Raw genomic sequence first — 27,027 nt, 5'->3', positions numbered from 1 at the left:
TGTAAAACAACTCGTGTGATTAAATTATTCTTGAACAGTTGTTTAGAAATAGTTGTATTAACACCACACAGAATCGCAAGAGAAATGAAAGAAAAAATATTAAATCATGCACTTTTCACAATATTCACGATGGAGGGGACATAAATGGACTCATGAACGAATTGAAGAGAAATATATTCCAAGGAGATTTGTTTGGGATGAAATATACACTGTTTCAGATGAAATGTTGCAAATATTTCTTGATTGGTTATTGACAAAAAATACTGCTGTAATAATGTGCGTCGATCATGGTAAACCATACAAATACTTGTGGAGTACTATGAAGACATAACTGATAATCACAGAACACTTGATGCAGAATAAAGAGAGTTTAAGAAATTGATAAGACTAGAACCGAATAAAATTCAATATGATACAATGCGTGAAACAATTTCAGAAGCTCCTATAAACAAGTTTTGGAATTTATGGAGACCAAATGATTTTATAGTGGGAAGTAGAAAGATAGTTCGTGATACACTTCAACAACAATTATATATGCTACATAAAGAAAAAAATTCAAATGTACCCGTACCATTGTGTTAACGACCAGCAGTGCGCGATGACAGACTATCGACGTTGATAAACCAGGATCGTCAGAAAAAAACAAAATATTGTATTAAATGATATTATTTTAACTGCCTCAGTGTTGCTGAGAGCTCGGTGACTATGAATAAAACCCCATGGACGCGAAGATTCGCAATGACAATTCATTCATCAAATGGAATAACCACCTCTGTTACAGATGCTTGGGTAGTCGATAATCATATCGAATGGTCACACTTAGTTTATTTCGCAGAGTCGGGAGTCAGAAGAATATCTCAGCTGCGGAGAATTGTCATCAACTTCACAGAAAATAATAATCCAATTCAGGAAACTAATTATAATTTAGTTTAAGAAAATAGTTAGTTATAAACAGTGATCTCGATGCTGAATTTATCATGAAGTTGAAACAACAACAAAATAGTCATTGTGCGAGTTGTATCACAGTAATGTTGTGGCAGTATTGAAATAATAATCCAAGACACTTTACCGTAGACAGAATTAAGAGTAAGTTTGGTCATACACGCGAAAATGTGATGTTGATCTGCCTTGAATGTATTCGATGTCGAGGTGCTAGTTTACAAAATTAAATGCGGTGGTAATTGTGCGTCTTCAGGAATTACTTGTAACTGTTCACGCACACATCCACGTTAAGGAGCAGTTGAATCTAATCTGTAGATTGCATGTCTACCCGAGGATCTTACCAAGCTAGAAATTGTACGAGTCTTAATACTCCAAATATAAACAGTTGCTCTTTTTTGCCACCTTCAAGTTCACCGAGTTCATATAAATATCTTACAGTAACACTACCTAATACTGGTAGTTTTCAAAAGTCATGTTGATGTATTGGTATATGTTCTTTTTCTTCGTAATTGCATTAACGGGTTTGATAGAAGTTGCACGAGTAATTTCATTATTTAATTCAGCTATCACACTTGGTAATCGCAAGATATCATATCTTTCTGAATTATTACCTTTGCATATTGATATCCAAATAACTGTTCAGCAAGTGTTAGATTAAATCTTTCATCAATTGCCTGATCACGATGAATTGCGGTATGTCCTTGTCTAATTTTTGACGTTATGGTTTTTTCCATTAGAGATGATACTGCACCAAAAAATTCCTTGCCAGGATCAACCTGTAGTAACTGTGGCGATTGCAAGGGTCCTCGTTGATAAATTCGTTCAAAAGCAGATACAACTTCAGCTGATGTTTTATTTGATAACGTCTCTATTGCCTTTTATCTACTTGCAATATCAACGACTATTAACGCGTATTTGTATATACGTGAATGGCATCTACCAATTTTAATAGTATGGTGAGGTAAAAATAAAATATCTGCTTGATGAACTTCATTCGGAGTGCTGACATCAAAGTCGGCCTGCGGAATTATTTTAGGTGGTGGTAGGTAAATCTGCTATGTTTCCTGTCGTGCTAACCAATTTGCATCAAAAGAACGCGCACCGTTTGCTGCATCAGCAAGTTCACTAATCGCTCTACCTTTCCAATATCCTCTTGGGTTATAATAAATCAATTGCATTATTTTACAATAATCGTGTGATTAATTACCGGCGGCTAATACCAATGTACCTTTCACCGCAGATCTTACCAACCAATTAGCTAATGATTCTCTGAAACATTCATTTTTTTATGGAATTTACCGAATGCATCAACTTCATATCTGCAATATGTCGTTGTTGCAGATTTGGATTTTTGAAAGCTATATCAAGAATGTGACATGCTTGATCAATAGCATTTATTGGATACTCTCCAGGTTTTGGTTAATCTCGCTCGTCGAGCTGGATATCAAATCGGGTTCCAGGACCACAATAATTGTATCTTGGAAGATGTTTTTCTCCTGGGTATTTTGCCCTTGAAGTTCCTGGTAATTTTCCTAATGAATTAGGTATATCACCACCTGTCTTCATACGAGACAGAGTAAATTTATATTTATTTGTAGCACATTTCACACACTTGCCTGTAAGTACACGCTTTTTATTTTTTGTTATTATTGTTGTTAGTCCACTTGTGGTGGTGGATGCTCTACATCCAACACAATATAAATCCATATTATTTATTATATTTCTATAACATGGATGTCATTGATTTCTCAGCGGCACGAAAGCAAGAGTTAGTCAAGCATCATCCAGCACTACCAAATTAGATCAGCGCAATTACTGTAGGTCCATCTAGGTCTAGTACGACGCAGTTATCACTTACTCTGATAATGAGATGGCTCAAAAGGGATAAGTTGTATTTAGTAGCTCCATCAGTTGAACATCTTAGATGTTACTATGTACTTAAAGATTTGAATGAAAATGCAAAATTGTTGGACGAAGATGGTTATGATATTATTAATTTTATCACCGATATTGATGAATCCCCATCTGTAGATGACCTCGATGGATTTATTAATAATTATGTAGTATATGACGACGTAATGCTGGATAAACAATCAAATCCAACTAGAATATTTTCTCGAGGCAGACATAGAAATACGTATGTGATTTATGTTACTCAACGATATACAAAAATACCTTAAGTGATTAGAGATAACTGCAATATTTTAGTTGTGTTTAATGGAGCTGATACACGTGCTTTGGGAAATATTCATCAGACTTGGTGTAGTGGGGATATGGATATGATTAGGTTGATTAGGTTCAAAAACTTCTTTTCAAAAGCACAATCTACTCCACACTGATTTATAACAACACATTTACTGATCCTAAACCGCGATATAGTACATGTCTTGATAAAATATTTGGTTGCGAGACTGATATAATAATGATTTAATTACTCACACAATACAGCAGCAGAGAGGGTGCGACTACAAATGAGTGTCCGACCGATAAACAAAATTTAAATAAAAACACAAACGACAAGGATAAAGTAACCCATTTAGAGACACTCTCGGTTTCAGTTACAGGCTTCGTTTTGACGTTATTTACCTTATTTTTTTTTTCGTTTTCTAAAAAAGGACCTTCCCACACGAATATGTTCACCCTCTCTGCTGCTTCTTTCTAAATAGAAAGCGTTGTAGCTAACCCCACAGGAGCTCCTTTAAAATAAAATTAAAAGTATCCGTCAATGAATAGAAGCATGTGTGGGTAGGTGGATAGGGTGTCCAATCTGTAACAATGTGACACAATGGAAGAGACGAGTCAGCCCCCCTCGGTATTTCAAACCATGATACTTTGTCCCTAATTACGTCTGTTAATTTACAACTTATGCCAGCCGTAATCAAGAATAGTTCGATTTCAAACACAACTCAACAGCCTTCGTTCAGTTTATGACATATTGGAGAAAAATCACAACAGTTCGCAGAGCTGAACGAAACGCCATGCACATGGAAGGAAAATGATGTCAGCATTCGCAGTCTTGGATTTCACCATTGACCGAATGATAAGATCCGAACAACAGTAACCTCTCTTACGTTTCAGTCAATGGCGAAATCCAAGACTATATCTTTTCTGGCTGATCATATAAAGATCAGGGATTTAAAAGATCAGAAGCTCTCGAACGACCTAATATATCGCAATAAATTACATTTGTGACATCTGCAAAACTATTTTTGAGTATCTAACCACAAATTAAGTCCGATTTAGAAATGGACCACATAGGATTTATCACTGTTTTGTCAAGAAAGTAAAGGAAAATAACTTCATAGACCCGAACGGCACAGAGTCAGATTTATTTAGCAAAAATTAATGTTCATGTCTGAAATGTTATGAGGTTTTCATTCATTTGTTCTATCTCACTAAAAGCTCGTTTTGCTGCTGGTGGTATAACCTCTGAAGGTACATACAATCAAGCGTCGCATGGCATGAAGGGACTTGTTATATTTTCACATGTGAAAATACAGAGAGGTATTTTTCAAATGTGAAAATATGGGGTGAAAAATATGAAAATTATATTGCCAAAATGTTTCTGTATTTTACACTTACGAATTTAATTTAATAGCTATATCCTTATCTTAGACTCTGGATGTACTATTTTGGGCAATTTTGGTATTGCTTAAACAGACAAGATAACTTAGTTACACCACCGACCTGTCCGTATAATAATAAATTCTGATAATGTATCTTCACACCAGCTTCTGAAATTTAAAAAAAATTAAATGGTTAATAGTACTGTACATTTTGTACATATCTCCCCCATACAGCTAATACATGACCGTGATTATAGTTCATTTTCAAACTAGTATATCTTAAAGTTCAGGATATCGCTCCTCATATTTCAATAAATCTGTCCGTATCGGGTCTGAGAAACTTTTCCTATTGAAATTGGAAAGAATATTTGCTTGTAATACCAAATATGTTCAAGTCTTAAAATTAAAACGTTATTATTATTATTATTATTATTGCTCTTGTTATAATTATTATTATTATTATTAATTGCCATTTACATTATGGACATTACATACAGTAAAGGATCAAGAAACTCGATCACTTTCTTTCTTCAGATTTCTTAGTCTGCCATCACATACGCTACGGTCAGCTTCATATCAAAAAATTGAACGAGGCTATTTTATTATTTTGAAATTTATTAGATGAAAAAGGAAACATTATAACGTATATGACGATTATCTCTTGCAAACGTTAAAGGAATTTAATTACGATACAGCTTGATTTTGGTGTATAAAGCTTTGGGAACTGTATTATAATAAAGTAAAACCTCTCGTTACCACCACCCTAAATTAAGGTCACATTTTGGTAGCAGTAATTTTTGTTTAGTACCATTTTCTATGCAAAGAAGCAAACGAATCTTCCGTTACGAGACAACCTCTCAAATTGCATTATATTTTTACAGTCTGAGCAGTATAAGATTCTGCAGTACTCTAATTTAGTGTAAAATATCAAATTATCGGTATTGATTTATCTTACGTAACCTTGCACTTCCGTTATGTCGTCATGCAGTTTAAATGGCATTTTTATTTTTCTAAAACATGCGTAATCTTGGAATTTTGCACTAAATCGTGCAATAAATTAAATACATACCCATATTTCGGTTACTATGAGGTTTACTGCTTTCTGTTATATGCTAAAGATATAGTCACATTTGTATAATCCGTTGCTACCGGTCAATATCCGCCGTTATGTAAAAATATTCACCACTTACATGGTTAACATGCGTTTGCATTCGATGAACTGTTCTGGTTAAGCCAAATAAAAATGGCGACAGAAACAACGAACGCTGACCACGTGAATTTGATGGCCATAAGAGGCCGACAAAATAGAGGATATTTGCTTCAAACAAGGGAATAATGGACATATGTCATCGAGTGCATAACAAATACGGTATTTTAAAGAGTTGCAAAGCCAAGAGTGAAAAAACGGGGTTTGCCAACAAAATAAAATATATCGTTTTTTCACTCGTCGCAAGCAAATTTTCTTTTTATTTTGACCTCAGTGATGATTCCTGGTAAATGAACGCAATTATAAATACAAATTGCTGCAGAGATTGATAGAGTAAATTAGTGTCCCAAATTTGACGAAAATTGCGTGTCGCCATGATGAATGACGTAAGACATTTTTCATATAAAAGGTGTTGACACGAGTGTGTGTGCGATTAGGATTTTTAACGTAACTTTGAAAATTGTTGTCATATCGCTACGATGTCTACAGTGTGGCAGTTTATAGTGATGTCTAGCACTGGGGCATTATGCTGCAGACATGTAGCATGATGTCCCACCCGGACACATTATCCTGACACCAGGCCGACTAGTCCTGACACTAACCTTTTAATGCTGAGCGCCTAGCGAGGCAGCTGTTTGTACCATTTTTATAAGTCTTTGGTATGACTCGGCCGAGTTCTAACCCAAGACCACTAGGCCACCGGGAGAGAGAGAGAGAGAGAGACAGACAGACAGACAGACAGACAGACCGAGAGAGAGAGACAGAGAGAGAGAGAGAGAATCAAACTAACAATAGTCATGACGCACACTACACATTTAAATTTACCCGCCACCGTGACAGCAATATTGAGACAATTATGACAATAACAGGTGACCATACTTCTTTTGGGTCACCTGTCATAATAACATCTTAAATTTCCATTAATGTATTTTGTCCTTTTCTTCATTATATTAATATGTCGTGTTTCTTAAGCTACACGACATTCCATTCATTTTAACTACCTTAGTTGTATTCACTGAAGCATGAGAATCAACCCATATACGCATGCGCAGTTACATACCCATAGATGTAAACATTATTGTGTGGTGTCATGCATATCACGAACGACATGTACAATATCACATAAAACGTAAAAATATATAGTTTTTGAATGTTATGTTCCGATAGCATAACATAGTATAAAGTGTTTGACCGACTATCTGTGCATCCTGAGCTACATGGCCATGGCACCATTTTTTTCTCTTCAATTCTCATTTAAAATCTTTACATATTGGCCTCAGATAAGTTAAATAATTGTGCCTCTGTGAGATTCAACTCAAACGTCAAAACAAAAGCTTGGTTGAACGTGACTAGTAATTGCGAGGCCTATCGTAATGTGATATTTGATCACTATTGTTATTTTGACGTCATACACCGATGACGTCACGTCTTGACGTTTGAAGAAAACATTGAAACAGCAGGTACTAAGACTGATCGTCATGTGACCATCATTTGTTGTACGGAAAGGGACGAGCGATGTGGCATATGTTTGTAGCTATATTAGAAATTTCCAGTTACCGTTACATCATGACATGTATATCTACAAATATATGCAAAACTCTGAATAACGTTTAGCAGGTAATGAAGAAAGTAAATTGCTTTCTTGCGTTAATCGTTGTGACGAAAGTGAATTCGATACACATGAGACATGAGATGTAAGCTCGCCTTCTGCTTTATTATCTCCTTTGGATCGTGTGTTCTGAGTAAGTATTTTTGGCAAAGTAAATTCATCGCATAAATTACTGAAACGACTAAACAAGACTAGTCGGACTTCTAAGTCATATGGTTCGTGCATTTTTTGTTGTTGAGTTTAATTATAGTGGCGTACGCACAATTGTGCATGTGCCACTTTTTTCTGACTGCACCGCAGCCTGCTAGTTGTTCCTGGGGAAGGGGATGGTGCCACCTCCCCCAGGCTTTTATGGATTCAAGGAACCCTGATAGTTTGGCCTCAATCTGTGGGTCCATAAAGGTCCCTACAGTTGAATGGTTGGCTGTCATTAGTGGGAAGGAGAGCTCGGGAACGGTCCTGCTTGCTTTACATCGCTGGTTTCTTGTTGTATTTGCCTGGTGTTTCTTGCAATTTTTTTTTATTTTTTATTTTTTTCGATTTTTTTTTCCTTCAAAATCTTCTAAAAGGAGGGGGGGATGTTTTATGCTGTTTATAGAGGTTCTTAGTAGAAATCATGTATGAAGAGAGATTTTCAAGATTATTATGGTATTACTAGTCGAGGTGTTTAGGGTGTGTTTCCTACGTTATGTTATTTATAAGTTTTTAGATATTACCTCTTTAAGTTATTTATTAATTGATGTTTTTAGAGATTGAATGTTATTTATACTTTATTTAGCAAGAGACCGGAGTCCTAGCCGATTACACGGTTCGTTAAGGACATCTAGGACCGGAATCCTAGCTGATTACTCGGTTCGTTAAGGACATCTAGGACATCCGATTTTGCGGTTTCCTTAGTTTTTTATAGGTGCTTCGTAAGTGAATTATTTATTAATACTTTTATAAAATTGAATGATATGTTATGGGTTTTTATGTGGTGGCTTCTAAATTTATTTAGCTAGTAACTGGGTCTTTTGGTTTTGTGAGGATAGTAATTATATTTTGTTCCTAAGTCATGCTGAGTCTATGAATTGATTTATATTTTTATATGCTGATTGTTTATTTTTATTAGAGTCCATAAGTAACTCTGGGTATGTGTGTGGTGATCCAATCTCTTTTTGGTTTTTGATAAATATTTTCCGAGCGGGTTGATATTTTGGGCATATATTGAATACGTGGTGTAGATCTTCGGTGGTGTGGCAGTTAAAGCAGTTAATGGTTGCTGGTTTGGGTCCTATAAACGTTCCAAAACTGCTTGCTAGCTTAGTTTTTCCAGTTATTATCCTGTTTATGGTTTTCTGTTCTAAATAGGTACCCTTAGGTAGCTGTATGTTCCTATCTACGTTTTTCTGGGTTTCATGGTGCTTTTTACCTTTTGTGGAGGAGTTCCAAAAATCTTGCCATGTTTGGTCTATATATGTTTGTGCGAAGCTTATTGCTTCTGTAGAGCTATAGTTAAGCTTGATAGAGTTTTGATCTCCGAGTTTGGTTTTTGCAACTTTGTCTGCTGTTTCGTTGCCAGAGATTCCAATGTGCGACGGTATCCACATGAGCTCGACTAATTGATGTGCTGTGGTGATATCGTCGAGTAATTGGCATGCTCTGTCGAGGAATTGTTCCCTAGAGTGTGTATTGCGATTTTGGATCGATTTGATAACGCTTAGGGAATCGCTTATAATGACTGCTTTAGGTATTTGGTTGTCTTTGATCCATTGTAGTGATTCAAGTATAGCCCAGAATTCAGTGGTGTAAATGGAGCAATAGTCAGGTAATCTGGATCCCGTTTGTATATTGAATTCAGGGATGACTATTGCTGCTGCTGTTCTTGGTGGGTTGTTTGTTTTTGATCCATCGGTATATATTTTAACATAGTCCGAGTATTTTTGGTTGATTTCGTTTACCAGTACAGGTTTTAGTAAGTTTTCTTGTCCTTCTTTATTGCCTAATTTGGTAGTTTCAATGTTAATCCTTGGTGGTTTTTGTAACCATGGTGATTTGTTCTGGTCTGTATTGTTTGTTACCTGTTTTTTTTAGTAGAGATATCTTTTCTCTTAGTTCAAGGATTACTTTGCCACTTGGTGTGATGGGTATGATTTTGGGTTTGAAGACCACTTTACACTTATTTATAGCTATTTTGGTGGGATGGTTGTCTGGGCGGGTATCTAATCGAATGGAGTATCGGAGGAGCAGTTCTTGCCTACGTAATTTTAAGGGTAGTTCTCCAGTTAGTGTTTGTAATTTTTCTAATGATGTTGACGGGAGTGTTCCTGTGCATAATAGTAAGGCTTTTCTCTGGATAGTGTCAAGTTTTTGTAGTACAGGTTGCTTAGCCGAGTTATATGCTTGGCAACCGTAATCCAGTTTTGATCTAATTAGGCTTTTATATATCGTGAGGAGTATTTCCTGGTTGGATCCCCAGTCATTCCCTGTGATGTTCCTGAGTAAATTGAGAACTTTGTTACAACTCTGGGTGAGTTGTTCAATGTGCTGTTTCCATGTGAGGTGGTTGTCAAAGAACGTTCCTAGGAATTTTACTACTGTTACGTATTTGATTAATTGATTTTGTATATAGAAGTTTGGATAGACTAGGTTGTTATTTCGTTTGGGGGTGAATATGATTGCCACAGTTTTTTCATGAGATATTTTGAAACCCCATTTGTTCGCCCATCTCCCTATGTTGTCTAGGCTCTGCTGGATTTCTTTAACTACTGTGTTATTGGCAGGATTTCCATTCCTCATATGCCACTATCATCTGCAAATTGTGACAAGTTTATTTTTGCGGAGGCTGCATTGAGGTCAAGGTCGTTTACCATTTGGTTAAATAGTAAGGGACTTATTACACTGCCTTGCGGTGTTCCATTTTCAAGTGAAAATTCTTCCGAATGGGTGTTGCCTATTCTTGTGGTAATTTTCCGGCCTGTGCGAAAATCGCCAATCCAGTTGAACAAGCGTCCAGTTATTCTAAATTGGTTTAATTTGGCCATTAGTCCATTGGTCCATACTAGGTCGAACGCTTTTTCTAGGTCTAAAAAAACCGCTGTGAGGTTGCGATCGGTTTCCCTATGTGCGTTAAAAGCGAGTTTGATGTCTGTTTCCAATCTGAGAAGTTGGTCAGTGGTGGACCGTTTGTTCCGAAAGCCACATTGATTTATGGAGAGTAGGTTATTGGTTTCTAGGTGGTGTTTTAACCTATTTGCGATTTTTGTCTCCATTATTTTGCAAATATTGTTTGTAAGGGAGATGGGTCGGTACGAATTTATGTTGTTGGGATCTTTACCTAGCTTGGGGATTGGTATTACTATGGCCTGTTTCCATTTGGTGGGTAGTTGGCCTTTATCCCATATCCTATTAAAGAGTTTGATTATGGCTATTGTTATATTGATAGGTAGTTTTTTGTAGATAATGTAACCTAACTGATCCTTACTAGGGGATGTTTCGTTTTTGGATCGTAGGGCTATCTTCCATTCATGTACTGTGATGTCGCTATTTAGGTGAGATTCTTTTGTTCCTTGGTCTTGAAACATTTGAGATTGGGTTCCTTCCATTAGTTTTTTGTGTTCTTGAAAGTTTCTGGTGTGATTATTGTTGCTACTCATGTTCGAAAAATGCTTCGCTAGGAGGTCTGCCTTATCTTTATTTGTTATGGTATTTTTAATTTTTGGGGCTGTGGTAGTTGCTTTCCCTTTTATGGCTTTTATCTTGTCCCATATTTGTTTTGAGTTTGATTTTAGACTCAGTTTAGAGCAAAAGGTTTGCCATAGATTAATTTTAGCAGTTTTTATAGTTTGTTTTAGTGCTTTTTCTTTATCTTTATATTGCTGGAAGTAGATAGAAGTTTTGGTGCGTTTATATTTATTTAAGGCCCTTTTTTGTCTTTATGTGCTATAGTGCACTGTTTAGTCCACCATGGTACAGGGTTTTTATTTTGGATATTAGTTGTCGTTGGTATGCATTGGTTAGCTGCTTCTATAATTGTGTCTGTTATGTTATCATAATACATGTCAATACTTGGGCTTTCTAAGTTATCTGGATTTACTCTAGCTAGTAATAATTGGAATTGGTCCCAGTCTGCCTGTTGTTACCTCCATTTAGGTGGGGTTTCGTTTGGAATGTGTTGAGTTTTTGTTTGAATATTGATTGTGATGGGAAAATGGTCACTTCCTAACGTATCTTCCTGATCCACCCACCAATTTGTGATTTGAGCCAATGGGGTAGTGATGGTTAGGTCTATGGCTGAGAGAGTGCCATCCTCAGGGTTTAATCTAGTGTTCGACCCGTCATTTAAGATGACCAGATTCTTCTCAGTTATCCATTTTTCAACCATTTTCCCTCTTTGATCTTTCTTTTTACCTCCCCATAATTCACTGTGCGCGTTGAAGTCGCCACAGATCATTAGATTGTTGTTGTTGTTATTAGTGATTGCCTTTAGTGAGATTAGGTTGGTAGGGCAGTGACGTTTACCTACGTAAATGTAGTGCAGCTTGCGACACTGCATACACAAACTGTGTGAATTCAAATCTCGCTGTTTTGAGTTATCGCTTCAATAATTTCTCTTTTCCGTTTTGGCAAAGAAAGAAAAGAGGTTAACAATTACAGGGCACGATATACTGGCTCAAGGTTTACACATTTTAAAAAAAATACAAATCCCGTGAACAATGAAATACGGCAAGACCATTCATTTTTATCAGCGAGACTTCGATGTGTGTTTTAAATGAAATGCAGATCACCTCCTGCGTAGCAAATTGCTTAAGGTAACATTCTGCTCACCCAAACATGATTCAGCATATCTGACGGTGTCTAGACAATGAATAACCCCTTAAAGGCTAGATGAATTATGTTTTCCCAGGCCCCGTATCCCGTCCATATCCCCCATTGAGTGTCTGGTTTACAATTACAGTATTCTAGAAAAATGTGAGTACCATAATTGGTCTACATGCATGTAATAATTGGTCTACATGCAAGTAGCAATTGGTCTACATGCAAGTAGTAATTGGTTTACATGCATGTAATAATTGGTCTGATGCATGTAATAATTGGTTTACATGCATGTAATAATTGGTCTACATGCATGTAATAATTGGTTTATATGCATATCTTCGGCTGGTTACCATCATATGTGCTAGGTTTCATGGCAATCCGCTAAAAACTAGCACGAGTAGCGGTGTCCACAAAATGATGCCGTGCATTGCATACAAAAGCCACAATAAATGGCAATAATTCTTTCAAAGATCATTGGAGTACACATATTTGCCAATATGAACATCTATAATAAAGTTATGCAGGTCATGTAGGCGTTCATAACTGACTACTTCAAAATTGATTGTTGTAGTTTAAAATTTGATTACACATACCTTTAAATGGCACTTATCCGCTTAGTTTGATACAAATACCTTCCAATCTATTTATTCACTTGATGTGGATACATGTACCTGAAATGGCAATTATTAAATATATTTGGATACAAATAATTTTAAAGGGAAAATATTACCTTTATTTCGATACACATTCCTTTATCTAGAAATTATTCACTTTATTTGGATACAAATACCTTTAAATAGTAAATATTCACTTTATTTGGATAAACATACCTTTAAATGGCAATTATTCACTTTATTTGGATACATATATCTTTAAATGGCAATTATTCACTTTATTTGGATACAGATGCCTTTAAATGGTAAATATTCATTTAATTTCGATACACATACCTTTAAATGGCCATTACTCACTTTATTTGGATACACATACCTTTAAAGGGTTATTATTCACTTTATTTGGATACACACACTTTTAAGTGACAATTATTCTCTTTATTTGGATCCTCATACTTCTATGTTCCTTTACAAGGCCTGAGAAGTAAATACAGCGAAAACAATGTTAAATTACATGGAATTACAGGAACATATTTCAACGAGGTCAGTCTAAGGAGTGATTTAGTACAAACTGGTTTGAATATCGCGTGCTGCGAAGTGAAAAGGAAAGCAGCGTCTGTTGAAATTTTTTGTATCACTCTGTTATATGTTATGGTAGGTCCAAGGTCATCTTTCCTTGACCCTGTCTAGTACCTGGCAACCATTTTAAAAGTCAATTATTTTCGCCTGGAAGTTTTTGATAACATTTTAGGAACAGCAGGACATTCAACAGTCACTACTGAATAAACGTTGGTGAAACTATTTTAATATTGAAATTTTAGAACATTTAGTATTTAATTGGATTTGAATTTAGCATTGATATTTACCGTATAAATTTCTTAGCGCTTTTAAAAAATGATCTTAAAAAAGAATATGTATGCAAGAAGACTACAAAAAGTGAATAATCACCATTTAAAGGTACGTGCAATCAAATTGTACAAAATGATACCGATTACTGAAATAGTCGGTACTGAACGCCTACACGAACAGTATGACTTGTACCACTAATAAACCGAAGATGGAGCGGAACGTTTGAGGACACCAATAATATAAATATACAAACTCATATACCATAACATATAACTCCACAGTTTAAAAACATTTTCTGGCAAGTATGTCGTCTGCTTGTGTTTCGGTCTTTACGGTGAAAACTGAAACTTTAGCACGTTTAAGTCAACTTTATTCTGCAGCCGTCTAAAACATGCTTCAAAAATGCTTTTGTCACCTGTCCCTGGTATGACACATTTTCCTGCACATACACTAGTTTGGGGATTTAAGGACCTTAATATGCCTTTATGCAGACAACATTTCACGAACACCAGACCATTTACACCCTTTTAGTTATCATCTCAAACGTTTTGGTCCGCTTGGGTTTCCAAAAACTGGCCATTCGCATTATAAACCTGAAGTAATCATACTGAGATAGATGGCCATTTCATCATACTAAATGAAACAGATTTCACACTACCATATTCAGGTTCTCCCTAACATAACCCTTTATTATTATATGCTCATTTATTTCTCTGTTAACTTTGCCTTGTCAGAATCGTGCAATATTAACCGATACTGAACTCGCGTGCAAATACACATATGTCATTCACGTGCATAAAAGAACTACTTTTTATTGTAATAAAACAATGGAGGCAGACGCCATCACTTTTAATTTGTAAACAAATCATGTACACTCGCGTATTAGACGCTTTACTTTGTGCTTGTTTAAATTTGTTTCTGAATGAAGTAAAGCAGATGTTTCGTTAACTGCCACATATCAGGTGCTTTCGCACATTCTGCTGTAACGTTTTTGATACAATGTTTCGAAATTAGGCTAGCTATACAACAGACGCAAGAAAGGGTCCTTACAACTAACATACAAGTGACAAGGCATATACTGTCTTCTTTAGCTGGTGATAAGAATGGCAAAAAATATCCTTAGAGTTGTACATCCTGAACTTCCTCAAAATGTAATTTCTTAGTTCTGTGAATCCGAATTACATCAGCCATGTCATAGGTTCTCTATCTTGATTACACATTTCGAAATTGTACTTTAATATTGAATATAATAGTACTCAGAATGAAATAAGCATTAAATTCCATGGCGTTTTTTTGATAATTGCAATTGAAAGACTTCATATTTTCCCCACATTATTTCAAACATTCAATGACAGAAAAAGAAACAAATCTAAAGATGTCAACACGCTTCTCCTTCGCTTCTTCAATCCGATGTATTTCATGTGGAATTGTCACATATAGATCCAGTCCATAATCACAAAATTTCGCAAAATCAAACAAATATACCAAAATCTATTCATTCCAGATAAAATGGAAAAGTTGTTGCAATGCGCATTCATTCTCAATATGACTCTGAATTTCAATTGTAACTAGACACGTGATTATCTTTTGAAAGTTATGGCGACTAAGTTCAAATTTATCTGGGCGGAGTTATGTACGCAGTAATAATGTTGTTGTTGTGTAATGATGAATCTGCGCTTGTGTATTTAGTTTGGAATATGGCATACATTCAGTTACTTTGTTTCTTGTAGTGTATTTTGTTAATATAATTAAGAAATAGGTAGAATAAGAAAATGAGCATATAATAAAACGATTACTGCATTTTTATGGGAAAATATGAACTCTTTTTGTCGGATGGATATACTGTATTCCCAAGGTAGTGCAGTATTTCCATTAGAAAAAACTCGTTCATATTTTCCCATACAAATGCAGTAATCTATACGTCCAGAAGTAATATGAAAGAACCATGTTGTTTTTCTTCTTCTAATTATTAAACAAAGCTAAATATTTATAATAAAAAAAACAAATTAACCCTGTGCGAAATATAAAGTAGTGGCATGGAACCAAATCACGTTGTTTTACAGCAAACAGTAAAATATTTCAATGACTTATTGGATCTAGTTACCTGGCGAAATAAAGCTCACTAGCTTAACACATCATTGTGTATGTTCAAAATAAATATTGCAGTGGGATTATATCAAGCCTGTATGTATGTATGTATGTATGTATGTATGTATGTATGTATGTATGTATGTATGTGTGTGTGTGTGTGTGTGTGTGTATGTATGTATGTATGTATGTATGTATGTATGTATGTATGTGTGTGTATGTATGTATGTATGTGTCTATATATATATATATATATATATATATATATATATATATATATATATATATATATATATATATATATATATATATATGCATGTATGTATGTATGTATGTATGTATGTATGTATGTATGTATGATAGCTAGGTGAAATATATCCGTTATTCACTCAGAGCAAGGACAATTTCGTTTAAATAGATTGGGAAGCAATATATATATATATATTTCCACCGAACGCCGTAAAATGTCTGCGTTGGAATGACACTACTTTAACATATTTTCCTGAAAGTCGAAAGGGTCCGAGACGTGAGTCTGGTACCAAGCGTAAAAAGCTTTTCGTTGTTCATTATGCACGTTGTCTGGGTCGTACTAGTGAGCCTTATTCAAATGGGGTAGAATGGTGTGTTGGTTGGCTTCGGTATTAAAAAAAAAAAGCGGAAAATAGCCTTTGGACATTTCTGTCATTCCAAACGTTTTAGGCATTCGACTCAAAGGCATGGCTAAATAACTCATCGAATCTTTAAACCACACTTGTCCCACTTGCATGAAAATGTTTTCGGCTACGTTCAAAGTAACGTTAGGACGTTTGGTACTTTGTTCTGTATAGTATCCTTACAAATTGTGAGCCATCACCGTGACATGGCGATGATAATCATCTTAACGTTCGATGTCCTCTTGGCTCCACGTCTCGTCGATGGGGTTTAAGATCCACTGGGCAAAATCGGAAATCTTGTTCGGTCACGCCCTCCAGGAATCTTGCTACAGTGAGGGCAATGACTAAAGATAGGCTCTTCGATGCAGTTCTCGCACGCTCGATGACCCTCACAAAAATTAGGAATGTGAATGTTAATCTCTTGCATGCATTCGAAATAGAAAATGATGAAATTCCTTTTCGCATGGTCATCTTTTTCCTCTTGTTTGGAATAGTATTTTTGAATGTAGCATTCGTGTTCCAAGTCCACGATTTGGTGACAAATGTGACATCGTTTTTTTTTCTTCCGAATATACATGTGCCTTAGCATTATTGGTACGTATGCATTGTCTACAAATAGGGTACATTCTCAGGTGTTAGCAAGCACTCTTTTGCTGTGAACCTGGCGTCTTCAAATGTTGTAGGTATCAGACAGGGCTGACAAAAGTGCACTGACAAGCAGGGTAATGCACTCGTTGTTGCCCTTCGTCAAGACAGGGTTGAGAGACCAAACATCCCTCACAGTTCGATCCAAAATGCTTGTGTTGCTCTCGATTGTTATATGCATAGTCACATTTGTCGCAGTAATAGCTGTATCCCAGGAGCCCTGATATACTGGTAAAGGCATAGAAATGTTCACCGTGATGATGAACGTGAATGCATTTTCCCTCTTTGAAATTGTCGCCTCGAAACAGCAAAGGTCCACGCGCTCCTTGAGGGTGTACGTCTTGGAAGTTTTTACATTTCTGGAATGCCTCATTGTGTGTCTTTGGTAAGCCCCGCTTGCTGTAACAGGAGTTCTGCTTCACTTCGTTGCTCGGCTCGGTCCGATTGTCGAATGTTCTCCCAGGCTCTTTTTTATTCTGTCGTGTTGTTTTTGTCAGCATACGTTCGTCCCACCGCGATGGCACGGGCTAAACACATCTGGTCTTGAGCGTTGTTAATTTGAACGAAGCTACGCTTGATGTTACGAAGTTCGTTCACCAAAACACTTTAACTGCATTGTCCGGTCCTACTGGGAGAGAGGCATGTGTCATGAACAGTGTTCCTTTTCCGTCGGTGATGTGAAACTTGTCGATGGATTGTTGCAACTATTGAATCTTGTTGATGACTTTGGAAGGTGACAGTTCTGGGCGGGCTGCTAAATTCGATCCAAACGGGGTACTTTAAACTGTGGCGATGAATGGAAAGTCTCAAGCGATCGTCTTCCTTGGCTTCCCATTGTATTTGAGTGTGGTGATAAAGAATTCCACACCTCGGTAATGATCTCCTCTTCTTTCACGATGTGGACAAAAGTAGTAACATCTAGCCCTCGTATCGTCAATGCTGTTCCGTACGGACTTACCGATATATGTGAAATCATCATGGACAATTATCCACAACCTATGTGGAGAAACAAGGTTGTTTGAAGAGAGTCCTTTTTTACTGTTTAGATGTCAAAAGAAGTTTGAGGAAGAGAGGAAGATGTACGAGATGCCCTCTCTGTTAACGGAATGATGTTAACAAAAATACACAAAGGCCCTTTTCGGAGCCACTAATATGCCTACAAAAGATTTGCTTTCTTGCCTTAAACAAATTGTTTTAGTCGGTTGTATAGTTGTTTGTGTGATAGATTGATGTTCATCAATCTATACCTGTATGTTTATGATGTATGTGTTTTGTATGTTTATGTCCCGCCAGTACCGTTCCCACCAAGCGTTCTATGTTTCGTTAACGCTCTTTGGTCCCGATTGAGGTCAGCCACTTGCAACATTGTTGTAATATTGTTGTCCGTGTTCAGTGCCGTGACGTCACACTTATTCCAATCCTATTGACCATATACAGATCCTATACAGATCCAATCCATTCCTTATGTTAAATTACCCTTGACCCTATACAGACCCACCCATGCTAAAATCCCATAGACTCCATAGTGCCGCGACACCGTTTTCACTAGTATTTCCATAGACCCTATATCATCCCACTTTACCACTAACATGTATCGGATTTGTATGCTAAAAATCTGCTTACAGGTCAGCAGGAGGGGGATATCCGATTGAGCGGGATAGGATCGTTTACTAATCAGGGCCGGATAGAAGTATACCACGCAAAAGAATGGGGTACAGTCTGTGACGATGCTTTTGGCGAAGTTGATGCCAAAGTTCTCTGCATGCAGCTTGGATATAAGTAAGATGATGTTTCTTGTTTGTAAGTCCAACTAGTAACAGTAGCGTTGTGACCAGGTGGGCTCATGGAACTATGACTCAAGCAGCAACAAAGGCACTGCGAGGAGCCACAAGCTGTATGGTCGTCAAAATCCGCGCTTATAAGGATGCCATACTGCATCTGGTTTTATCTGCTTATGCTCCGATACATATATGCTTATTCCTGCCACAACACACTGATTGGTAAAGAAACTGCAAGTTCCCAATATGTACTGGTGAACGTAAGATTTAATAAATAGCATAACTGGCATACCGATGTTTATTGGAATAAAACTAATGTTGATAATTTCGAACTGACGTCGCCACTGGCATTCAGCCTATTAACATCTTTATCGGACTCATTCTTGTAGGTGATTTACTCTGCTTTTATCCTTTTAGACCTTTGTCTTTGATAGCGAAACAAATCCTTCTGGTACGCTATTTTTGTTTTAAAACTAAATATTTATAACGATTAACATGTTGAGATGTATTTCCAAGATTTTCCTAGATCATTTGTTAGACTCGTGCATGGCAGGATTAAGGACAAGAACTGAGAAACCAAATGTTTACACCTACCGGATACGGGCGTCAAGCCTGTTGTTGCCCGTATGTAAAAACTATCAATAGTTATAAACAGTACGTATAGCTGAACAACATTAAAAAATGAACTATGATAACGAAATTGTCAAATTTTACCCAATTATTTATCAGATAACTCCTGGTCATCTGTTGCTCTAACATTTATGCAGCCCGCATCGACGATATAATATTGTAGCTATCATTTGAAATATTGACAGATTTCTGTACGTTACGTTCTTTTGCAGATTTTCGAGAAACAAAATCTGAAGTTGTTTCTAAATTAAAATCTCAGTTATCAAGCGTTGATAGGGTTCTGTTTCTTGTCAAGTTTCTTCTCTTTCCTTCAAATAATGAATCTCAAGATTGACAAGTCGGCTTTTTGTACTAAGGGAAATAACTCAACGTACAAGAAACATTTTATATCATAAGTTACCTCCCATTGATTATCACTATAGAAGGCGCCTAGATGATTTCTGATAACAGAAAATATAAACCAACCTGCCAAAGACCTGAGTCACGTATAAGACAGCAACTATGCTAGGTAATACTTGTCATATTTAAACTGCTGAAAAGCACTTCAATGCCATAATGTGATGTGATTATTTTTTTTTGTATGCCACTGCATATAAAAAGTTCGTTAGAATGGCTTGGCAAATCTCAGTCCATAGTTTATCCCATTGTCTATCATCATTTAAACATGAAACATAAAAGTATATAAATAATTATTAAAAATTCTTAACTAGTATGAAAAGATCCGCCCCCCTCAGCACATGCCAACGTCAATCACAGGATGACCTTATTGCTGTTTTAACAGTGACAGCTATGATGATCATATTTTTGTGTGTGTATGCACTGAATAAATACATTATTTGCTGAAATCAAGGAAGGATCAGGTCAGGTGTAGGTGTGTGCATGTGTGTGTGTGTGTGCTCCGCAATTTCATAATGGCCCCGACTTGCCTCGAATACCCAATAAGCATGACCAAGAATAACACGATTGACACATTTCAAGCGAAAAGTAGCGGTATGTTATTTTTTGCCAAGGGGAGGGCGCGAGTGCCGGAAACCACAGAACAGTCTCACTGATATGGCCCTGGGAATATTTATTGTTATGGCGTTAAATGATTGTTTTCATTTACTCTAGATTGAACAATAGTTTAAGAGAATCTGCCCTTTACTCAACAGAAAACGTTTACTTCAGAAAGTATAAATAGAAGCGAACATTGTCAGATCACTCTACACTAGAAAAAAAAATTGGAATTGTATTTTCTTGTTTTTAAATTAAGTACGGTCTACGTGACAAAAATATTCAGTCTCAGATTTTTTTCGCTAAAATTGGAGGCATGAAATTGTGTTGATGAAGCTAGGTTTTCTTTAAAATATTCTTGTTTAGTTATATTTCATCAAAGACGTCATATTGCGCATTATTATTTGTTATTTTTGTTATTAAGATACGGGACTGGAAAGTAGTGCTGGCGTTTTTTAATGGATTTTATTGTGTTAAAAATGACTCTATGGTGTACGTATACAGAAGTTTTCTGCACTGGTCTCCTTAATTTTTTAGTTTCACTAGAATTCGACATAAACGCAATTATATAACATCCGTGAAGTTTTCTTTTACCTAAATTTTACAATTGTATATTACTTATGAAGATATAAAAGTATTATTCTTTGTTGTAAAAGGTACAATGATTTAAATAGCAACATTAGAACCTATTTTTCCATTTGGAAGTCAAGGTTTTTAATTGCTGTTCATGTTTCCTGCAGAAAAAATATTGTCCACTCCAATACTTTTCAAATGTCATTTAGTTTTTTTTATTCATTTTTTTATTTATTTATTTATTTATTTATTTATTTATATACGATAGCAATGGTGGGGTAGTTATGAACAGTTCCGTGTTTGGTATCGGAACTGGGCAGATCTGGATGGATGACGTCACGTGCTTAGGAATGGAAAGAAAACTTATTGACTGCCTGTTTAGCAATTGGGGAAACAACGACTGTACTCATGAAGAAGATGTGGGAGTTCGCTGTAACATACTCACAGAAAATCCGATACCAGCCTCTACGACACAACCACATATCACAATTCAGCCATCTAACTGTAAGTGATAATAATAATAATAATAATGAGGACTTTTTAAAGCGCCTAATCTTTAGAAACTCTAAGCACTTTACAACATTAGACAAGACCTATAAGATAAAAAACATATAATGATATGATTACAAAAAAACACCATGAAATTAGAAAACATTAAAAAATATGCTCAGACTATTTAAGGTAGGAAACATTATTAGGTCTTTAAGTTTGCTCTTGCAGTCAAAATAAGTGAGTTTTGAGAGCACTCTTGAATGTGATCACTGTCTTTGTGTCTAAGTTCAGTGGGCAATTCATTCCACGTTGCTGGGCCCTGGTATGGAAAAGAACGCTGTCCATATGACTTTGTTTTCGTAGTGGGAAAAATGAGTATACGATTGTCAGAAGAGGAGCGTAAGTATGTTGCTGGTGTGTACACATGGGTGAGGTCGGATAGGTATGTTCGACTAGAGTCCGACAGTGAAACGTAGCACAGAGAAAAAACTTTGTGTTTGATTCTGGATCGAATGGATAGCCAGTGTAGGGTACAGAGCAGCGGGGAGGTTTGCTCTGATCGTGGTACTCTAAGTATGATCCGAGCAGCTGTGTTTTTAACTTTTTGAAGTTTCTGGAGCAGATATTGAGATGAACCAGACAGAATTGAATTACAATAGTCCAGTCTTGAAAGTACTAATGAACACACAAGTGTTTTAGTGACATCAGCTGAAAGATATTTGCTAATTGGGCTGATGCGTCTCAGCTCAAGATATGCAGCCTTGCATATGTTCATGACATGTTGGTGCAATGTGAGAGTACTGTCCAGAGTAACACCTAGGTTTCGTACTGATTGTGTGAATTTAATGTTTGTGTTTCTGATATTTATTGTTTGAGGTAAAGGATGTGAATGAGAAAGTCTTTGTGTTGTGATAAGAATGGCCTCAGTTTTACCATCATTCATCTGCAGCTTGTTACAAGTCATCAATGATTTCACATCAGAAATGCACCTCTCTACACCTATTAATGGTAGCATCAACTTCAGTTGGGTGGCTAGTCTATTTTAATTTTATCGGCTATATTTATGTTTCAGTTACAATTAATCCGCTTCAAAGAACGGCATTTTATCGGTTCCTTCTGAATTTGGTATTATTCTGTTTACATGCAGCATGCGGTGAATAAGACACAAAGTACATACTCATCTGGTTCCGATTCGACCGAAGAAATTGTTTGGTATTGCGCAGAGGTACATCGATGTCGTCAGGTCATAACGTGTTCGCATAGGTCAGATCGAACAAAGTCATTACTCCAGCAAGCAAGAAAACACGAATGCGGTTTTGTATTTTGTACAAACACGATATTTTATGCTTTACTAATAAAATGTATTTACAGTCCAACTAAATATATCTTCTGGCGGATGTCAGTTTCAATCTTGATTTGCAAAACGGAAGTTCGGATTTGACATCGACATCAATATAATTGTTTTTATCCAATCAGTGTTTTTTTTATTCGTGCATGAATGTGTTATGTAATGCAAAAGCAGCAGAGTGGGTGAACAGACATTTTTGCTGAAATATCAATTTTGAAAAATAAAGCTTCCTACGAAAACGAAAAAAATAAGGTCAAAAACGCCAAACAGAAGCCTCTAACTGAGAGTTTCTCTAATTGTGTTAGTTTATTTTGTTACTTTATTTTTGTCGTTAGTGTTTTTTAAAAGGTATGAGTGTTTTGCTTACCCACCGGACGTTTCACTGAGGTCGTATCCGCCCTGCTGCTATAGTTAAATCATTATTATATCAATCAAATATCTTATCAAGACCTACACGATATCTTGTTCTGGGATCGAGTAAATATATTGTTATAAATCAGTGTGGAGTAGATTGCGCTTTTAGAAAGACGTTTTTGAACCTAATTATGTCCATATCCCCACTACACCAAGTCTGATGAATATTTCATAGAGTATATGTATCGACTCCATTAAACACAACTAAAATATTACAGTTATCTCTGATCACTTTAATTATTTGTGTATATCTCTGCGTAACATAGACAATATCTGTATTTTTATGCCTACCTCGAGAAAATATTCTTGTTGGATTTGTTTGTTTATGTAACATTATATAATGATAATCAACTAAATTATTCATAAATCCGTCTAATTTATCTACAGACGGTGCATTTTTATTATCTGTAATAAAATTAGTAATATAATCGCCATCTTCATTTAATAACTTTGCGTTTTCATTAGAATCTTTAAGTACTTCGTAACATCTCTGATCATCAACTGACGGAGTCATTAAATATAACTTATCCCATTTGAGCCATCTCATTATGAAACTAAGTAATAATTGCGTTTTAGTCTGATTAATTTCCTAAACTCTCTTAACCTTGGATCATATACTCTATGATCATCAGTTATTTCTTCATAATGATCTACAAAATCCTCAGCCATTCATGTGGAGGCAATCCAATAAAAGGCGGTGGTTGACCATGATGGCCACACATTATTACAGCAGTATGTTTTGTCAACGTGTTTTGTTGCGTTGTATCAGCAATTATAAAATATAGTTCAGCAAAGTCTATAATCAATCTTGTGCAATGTCGTTTAGGATTATATGATCCTCCTTGGGTACATTTACCGATTATTTTTCTGCCAAGATCTTTTGCGATTTTATTCTCAAAATCATCATCAGACTATTTCTTTTGTTGTGGTAAGCAAACTTCTTACTGCGGACGATATTATATAATTGCTTCACTTACTGTTGACAATAATAGTATTTTTACGTCGAGCATATACCGTATTAATACTGCTGATGCCCACATTGTTTCCTAAAAATATTTCCCAAACCAGATATAACAGATTGGATGAATATTTTCAGCATACTTAAATGACACGATCCAAGCAAATTCGGTAATGGTCAATTTATCAGTACTCTGGTCATCTTGTGCGTGGGATGTCCAGATCGCTTAAAATATTTAGAACCCTCTCCGATTCCTAGAAGACTTCACAGATAAAATGAAACCATATCAACCGAAATAACATTTTTATAATCGTATTTAGTATTCCATAATCCACCCTGTCCGTATTCGACACAACTGCATTCAAGAAAATCCAATCGTGTAGGTTTCCACCAACTTTTCTCTCTAGCGAAATGAACAGTAACTGGAGGAACGGTAAAACAATTAGTCAGTCATTGTTCAGCATCGTTATGGTTATATTACAGTGCAAGATGTTTCATTTCTTCATGGACATATTCTGTACGATAGATATCTCCATTACACTGTACAAAATTTCCATTATCGAAATTTCCATTATCGAAACTTTGAAACAGCTTCACTGATACAGGATCACTTTTACTTATTTCGTTGATAAAATCAGATATATCTCCTTGGTAAAATTTAACAGTTCGATTTCGTGGAAATATTATTACTGCATTAGTCCACGCAATAATTTCAATCGAAGCTCCTTTCGATTTATACTTTGATTCGTACAAAATCTCTTCGGTTATTGTTCTTACTATTATCGGTAATTTTATCTTCTTTCCTAGCTTTGACAGATGTTTCGGTATCCTTATCTATTGCTACCCAGTCGTTTATTATTTTACGTCTTTTATCCGTTAAACCATTTCCATGTATCACGTTTGTAAAATGTTTAGTTACTCGTTCGGCTACACAATTTATATTTGAAAATTATTTAGATTATTGACACTTGGTTTATCATAATACGGTTTTTCATTACCAGTCAACATTCCTGGCTTGGAAGTTTTACTTAATACGGTAAATGTTTTTCATTATGAAGGACAGGGTCATTTTTGTCACTGATAATCAAAGTATTGTTTGTTTGTGCTAATACAATAAACTTTGCTCTAAAAAAATATCTTTGATCGTCGAGATAATTTATAATCGTTGCCTCTGGTTTTTGTCGTTCATTGTAATAACGACGAGTTTGTCGAAACCTTCGGTGTTTCGTAAGATTTTGAACGTCGACCACACACGAGATGTACCATCTTTGTTAAATTCTTTCATGGCGTCATGAATAGCATTAATCAAACTTTTATTCGTCGGCACAATCAGAGATCGCATCGGTAAGTCAGGGGATATTCATTCAAGAATAAATTCATTTTTAGAAGGCTTAATTTTAGTCTAATTCAATTCGACAAGTATATACATACATACATACATACACACACACACACACACATTGGGGGGTGCGTGGCCTGGGCCTGACGTCCCGCTTGCCAAAGGAAAGTGAAGCGTCTCTCATAGCCTCTCCTTCCCAGGTGTAGTGATCGCCGCAGGACCACTGTCTCGCTCTGCGGGGCAGGAGGTTACTTGCATATGGCCTCTCCTACACTATTGTGTCCACAGCAGCACCTTCACGCGGTGCCCCCTGTTTTAACAGAGCCTGCTGTGTGGCGCGACCGAGTACCCGGCGGTATAACTGGGTGGGCAGACTGGGCTCATTAGCCTTGGCAGGCAACCAGTCTAAGAGAAGGGAAACTCTGACCCCAAACCCGGGCAGATGAAGCTCGTTAGCCTTGTCAGGCAGTTCATCTAGGAGAAGGAAACTCTGATTCAAAACCAACCAAGTCCCATCCATTGGATTATGGCTCCACTGCCTTGTGGATATCTTCGGGAGAAGGAAAGGCTACGGGAGTAAACCCAGACAGAAAATCAGGAGTGGAGCCCCTAAGGCGGCTGGGTGTCGACTACGACCTCCTTCCGGCAGCTCCTGCATCCAAACTGGTGCCAAATGTCATGCTCAGCATTCCTTTGGACCCCACCAGCAAGGACGAGAGGGGGATCCTGACGTCTGGGCAGCCCAGGATCTCCATATTCCACGCCCAGGCTTGCGCCCTGGAGAGGACACTCCAGTCTCGCTACTGAGTGAGGAAACAACACGGAAGCTGACAGTTTACGGGTTATAAGTCCCACCCGATTGGCGTAGGGAAGGGGCGCCACGGGTCAGCTTTGACGGTGGGAGGGATCATCGTGTCCCACTGGCCAACTATCGCCCGCCTCAAGCCGGGCAGCCCCCGGTCAATAAGGTGTTGACCCGCCATCGTCTGCCTGCTCCAGTGGGTGTCTGGAGCTCAGTGTGTTGTTCAGCATGACAAGCAGACGGTAATTCCACGCCAGACAAAAGAAACAAGAAACCAATAAAGAAGACTCCAGCTCTTCGATTTGCAAGCTGGAATGTGCGCACCATGTGTACAGGCATCTCCGACGACCTCAGAGAAGTGGACGACACCAGAAAGACGGCCATCATCGATAGAGAACTCACCAGACTAAATATCAGCATAGCTGCCCTCCAGGAAACCAGGCTCGCCTCTAGTGGCTCCCTCAGAGAGGAAAACTACACCTTCTTCTGGAAGGGTCGAGAACCTGAGGAGCCCCGTCAGCACGGAGTGGGCTTTGCCATCAAAAACAATCTCCTGGCCTCGGTTGAACCTCCAACAAGGGGCACTGAGCGTCTCTTGTCCATCCGCCTCACCACTACTTCAGGTCCTGTCAACATCATCAGTGTCTACGCCCCAACCCTCACGTCATCAGAAGACGTGAAGGATCAGTTCTATGAGCAGCTGGACGAACAGATCAAAGGATGCCCCAAA

General features: G+C 36.9%; 1 protein-coding gene across 3 annotated transcripts in view; it reads left to right on the top strand.

The window, feature by feature from the left end:
• Positions 1–7,119: 7,119 nt before the first annotated feature.
• The window catches only part of LOC149779153 (scavenger receptor cysteine-rich domain-containing protein DMBT1-like), a 50,296-nt gene continuing 30,388 nt past the window's right edge, over positions 7,120–27,027 (top strand). The window contains exons 1-3 of one of the 3 annotated variants that reach the window (XM_089939714.1): positions 7,120–7,175; positions 18,596–18,749; positions 21,213–21,448. In XM_089939714.1, the coding sequence (XP_089795840.1) occupies positions 18,733–18,749; positions 21,213–21,448 (253 nt within the window). In that variant the 5' untranslated portion in view covers positions 7,120–7,175; positions 18,596–18,732. Of the gene's footprint in view, positions 7,176–7,208; positions 7,458–18,595; positions 18,750–21,212; positions 21,449–27,027 lie in introns of those variants that run through there. The other 2 variants (XM_089939716.1, XM_089939713.1) reach the window with 2 other exon arrangements.

The sequence above is a fragment of the Sinohyriopsis cumingii genome, chromosome 17, assembly GCF_028554795.1.
Source record: "Sinohyriopsis cumingii isolate HCF-2022 chromosome 17, ASM2855479v2, whole genome shotgun sequence".
NCBI lineage: Eukaryota > Metazoa > Mollusca > Bivalvia > Unionida > Unionidae > Sinohyriopsis > Sinohyriopsis cumingii.
The sequence above is the reverse complement of the archived record's forward strand: the minus strand, read 5'-3'. Positions and strand labels throughout refer to the sequence as shown.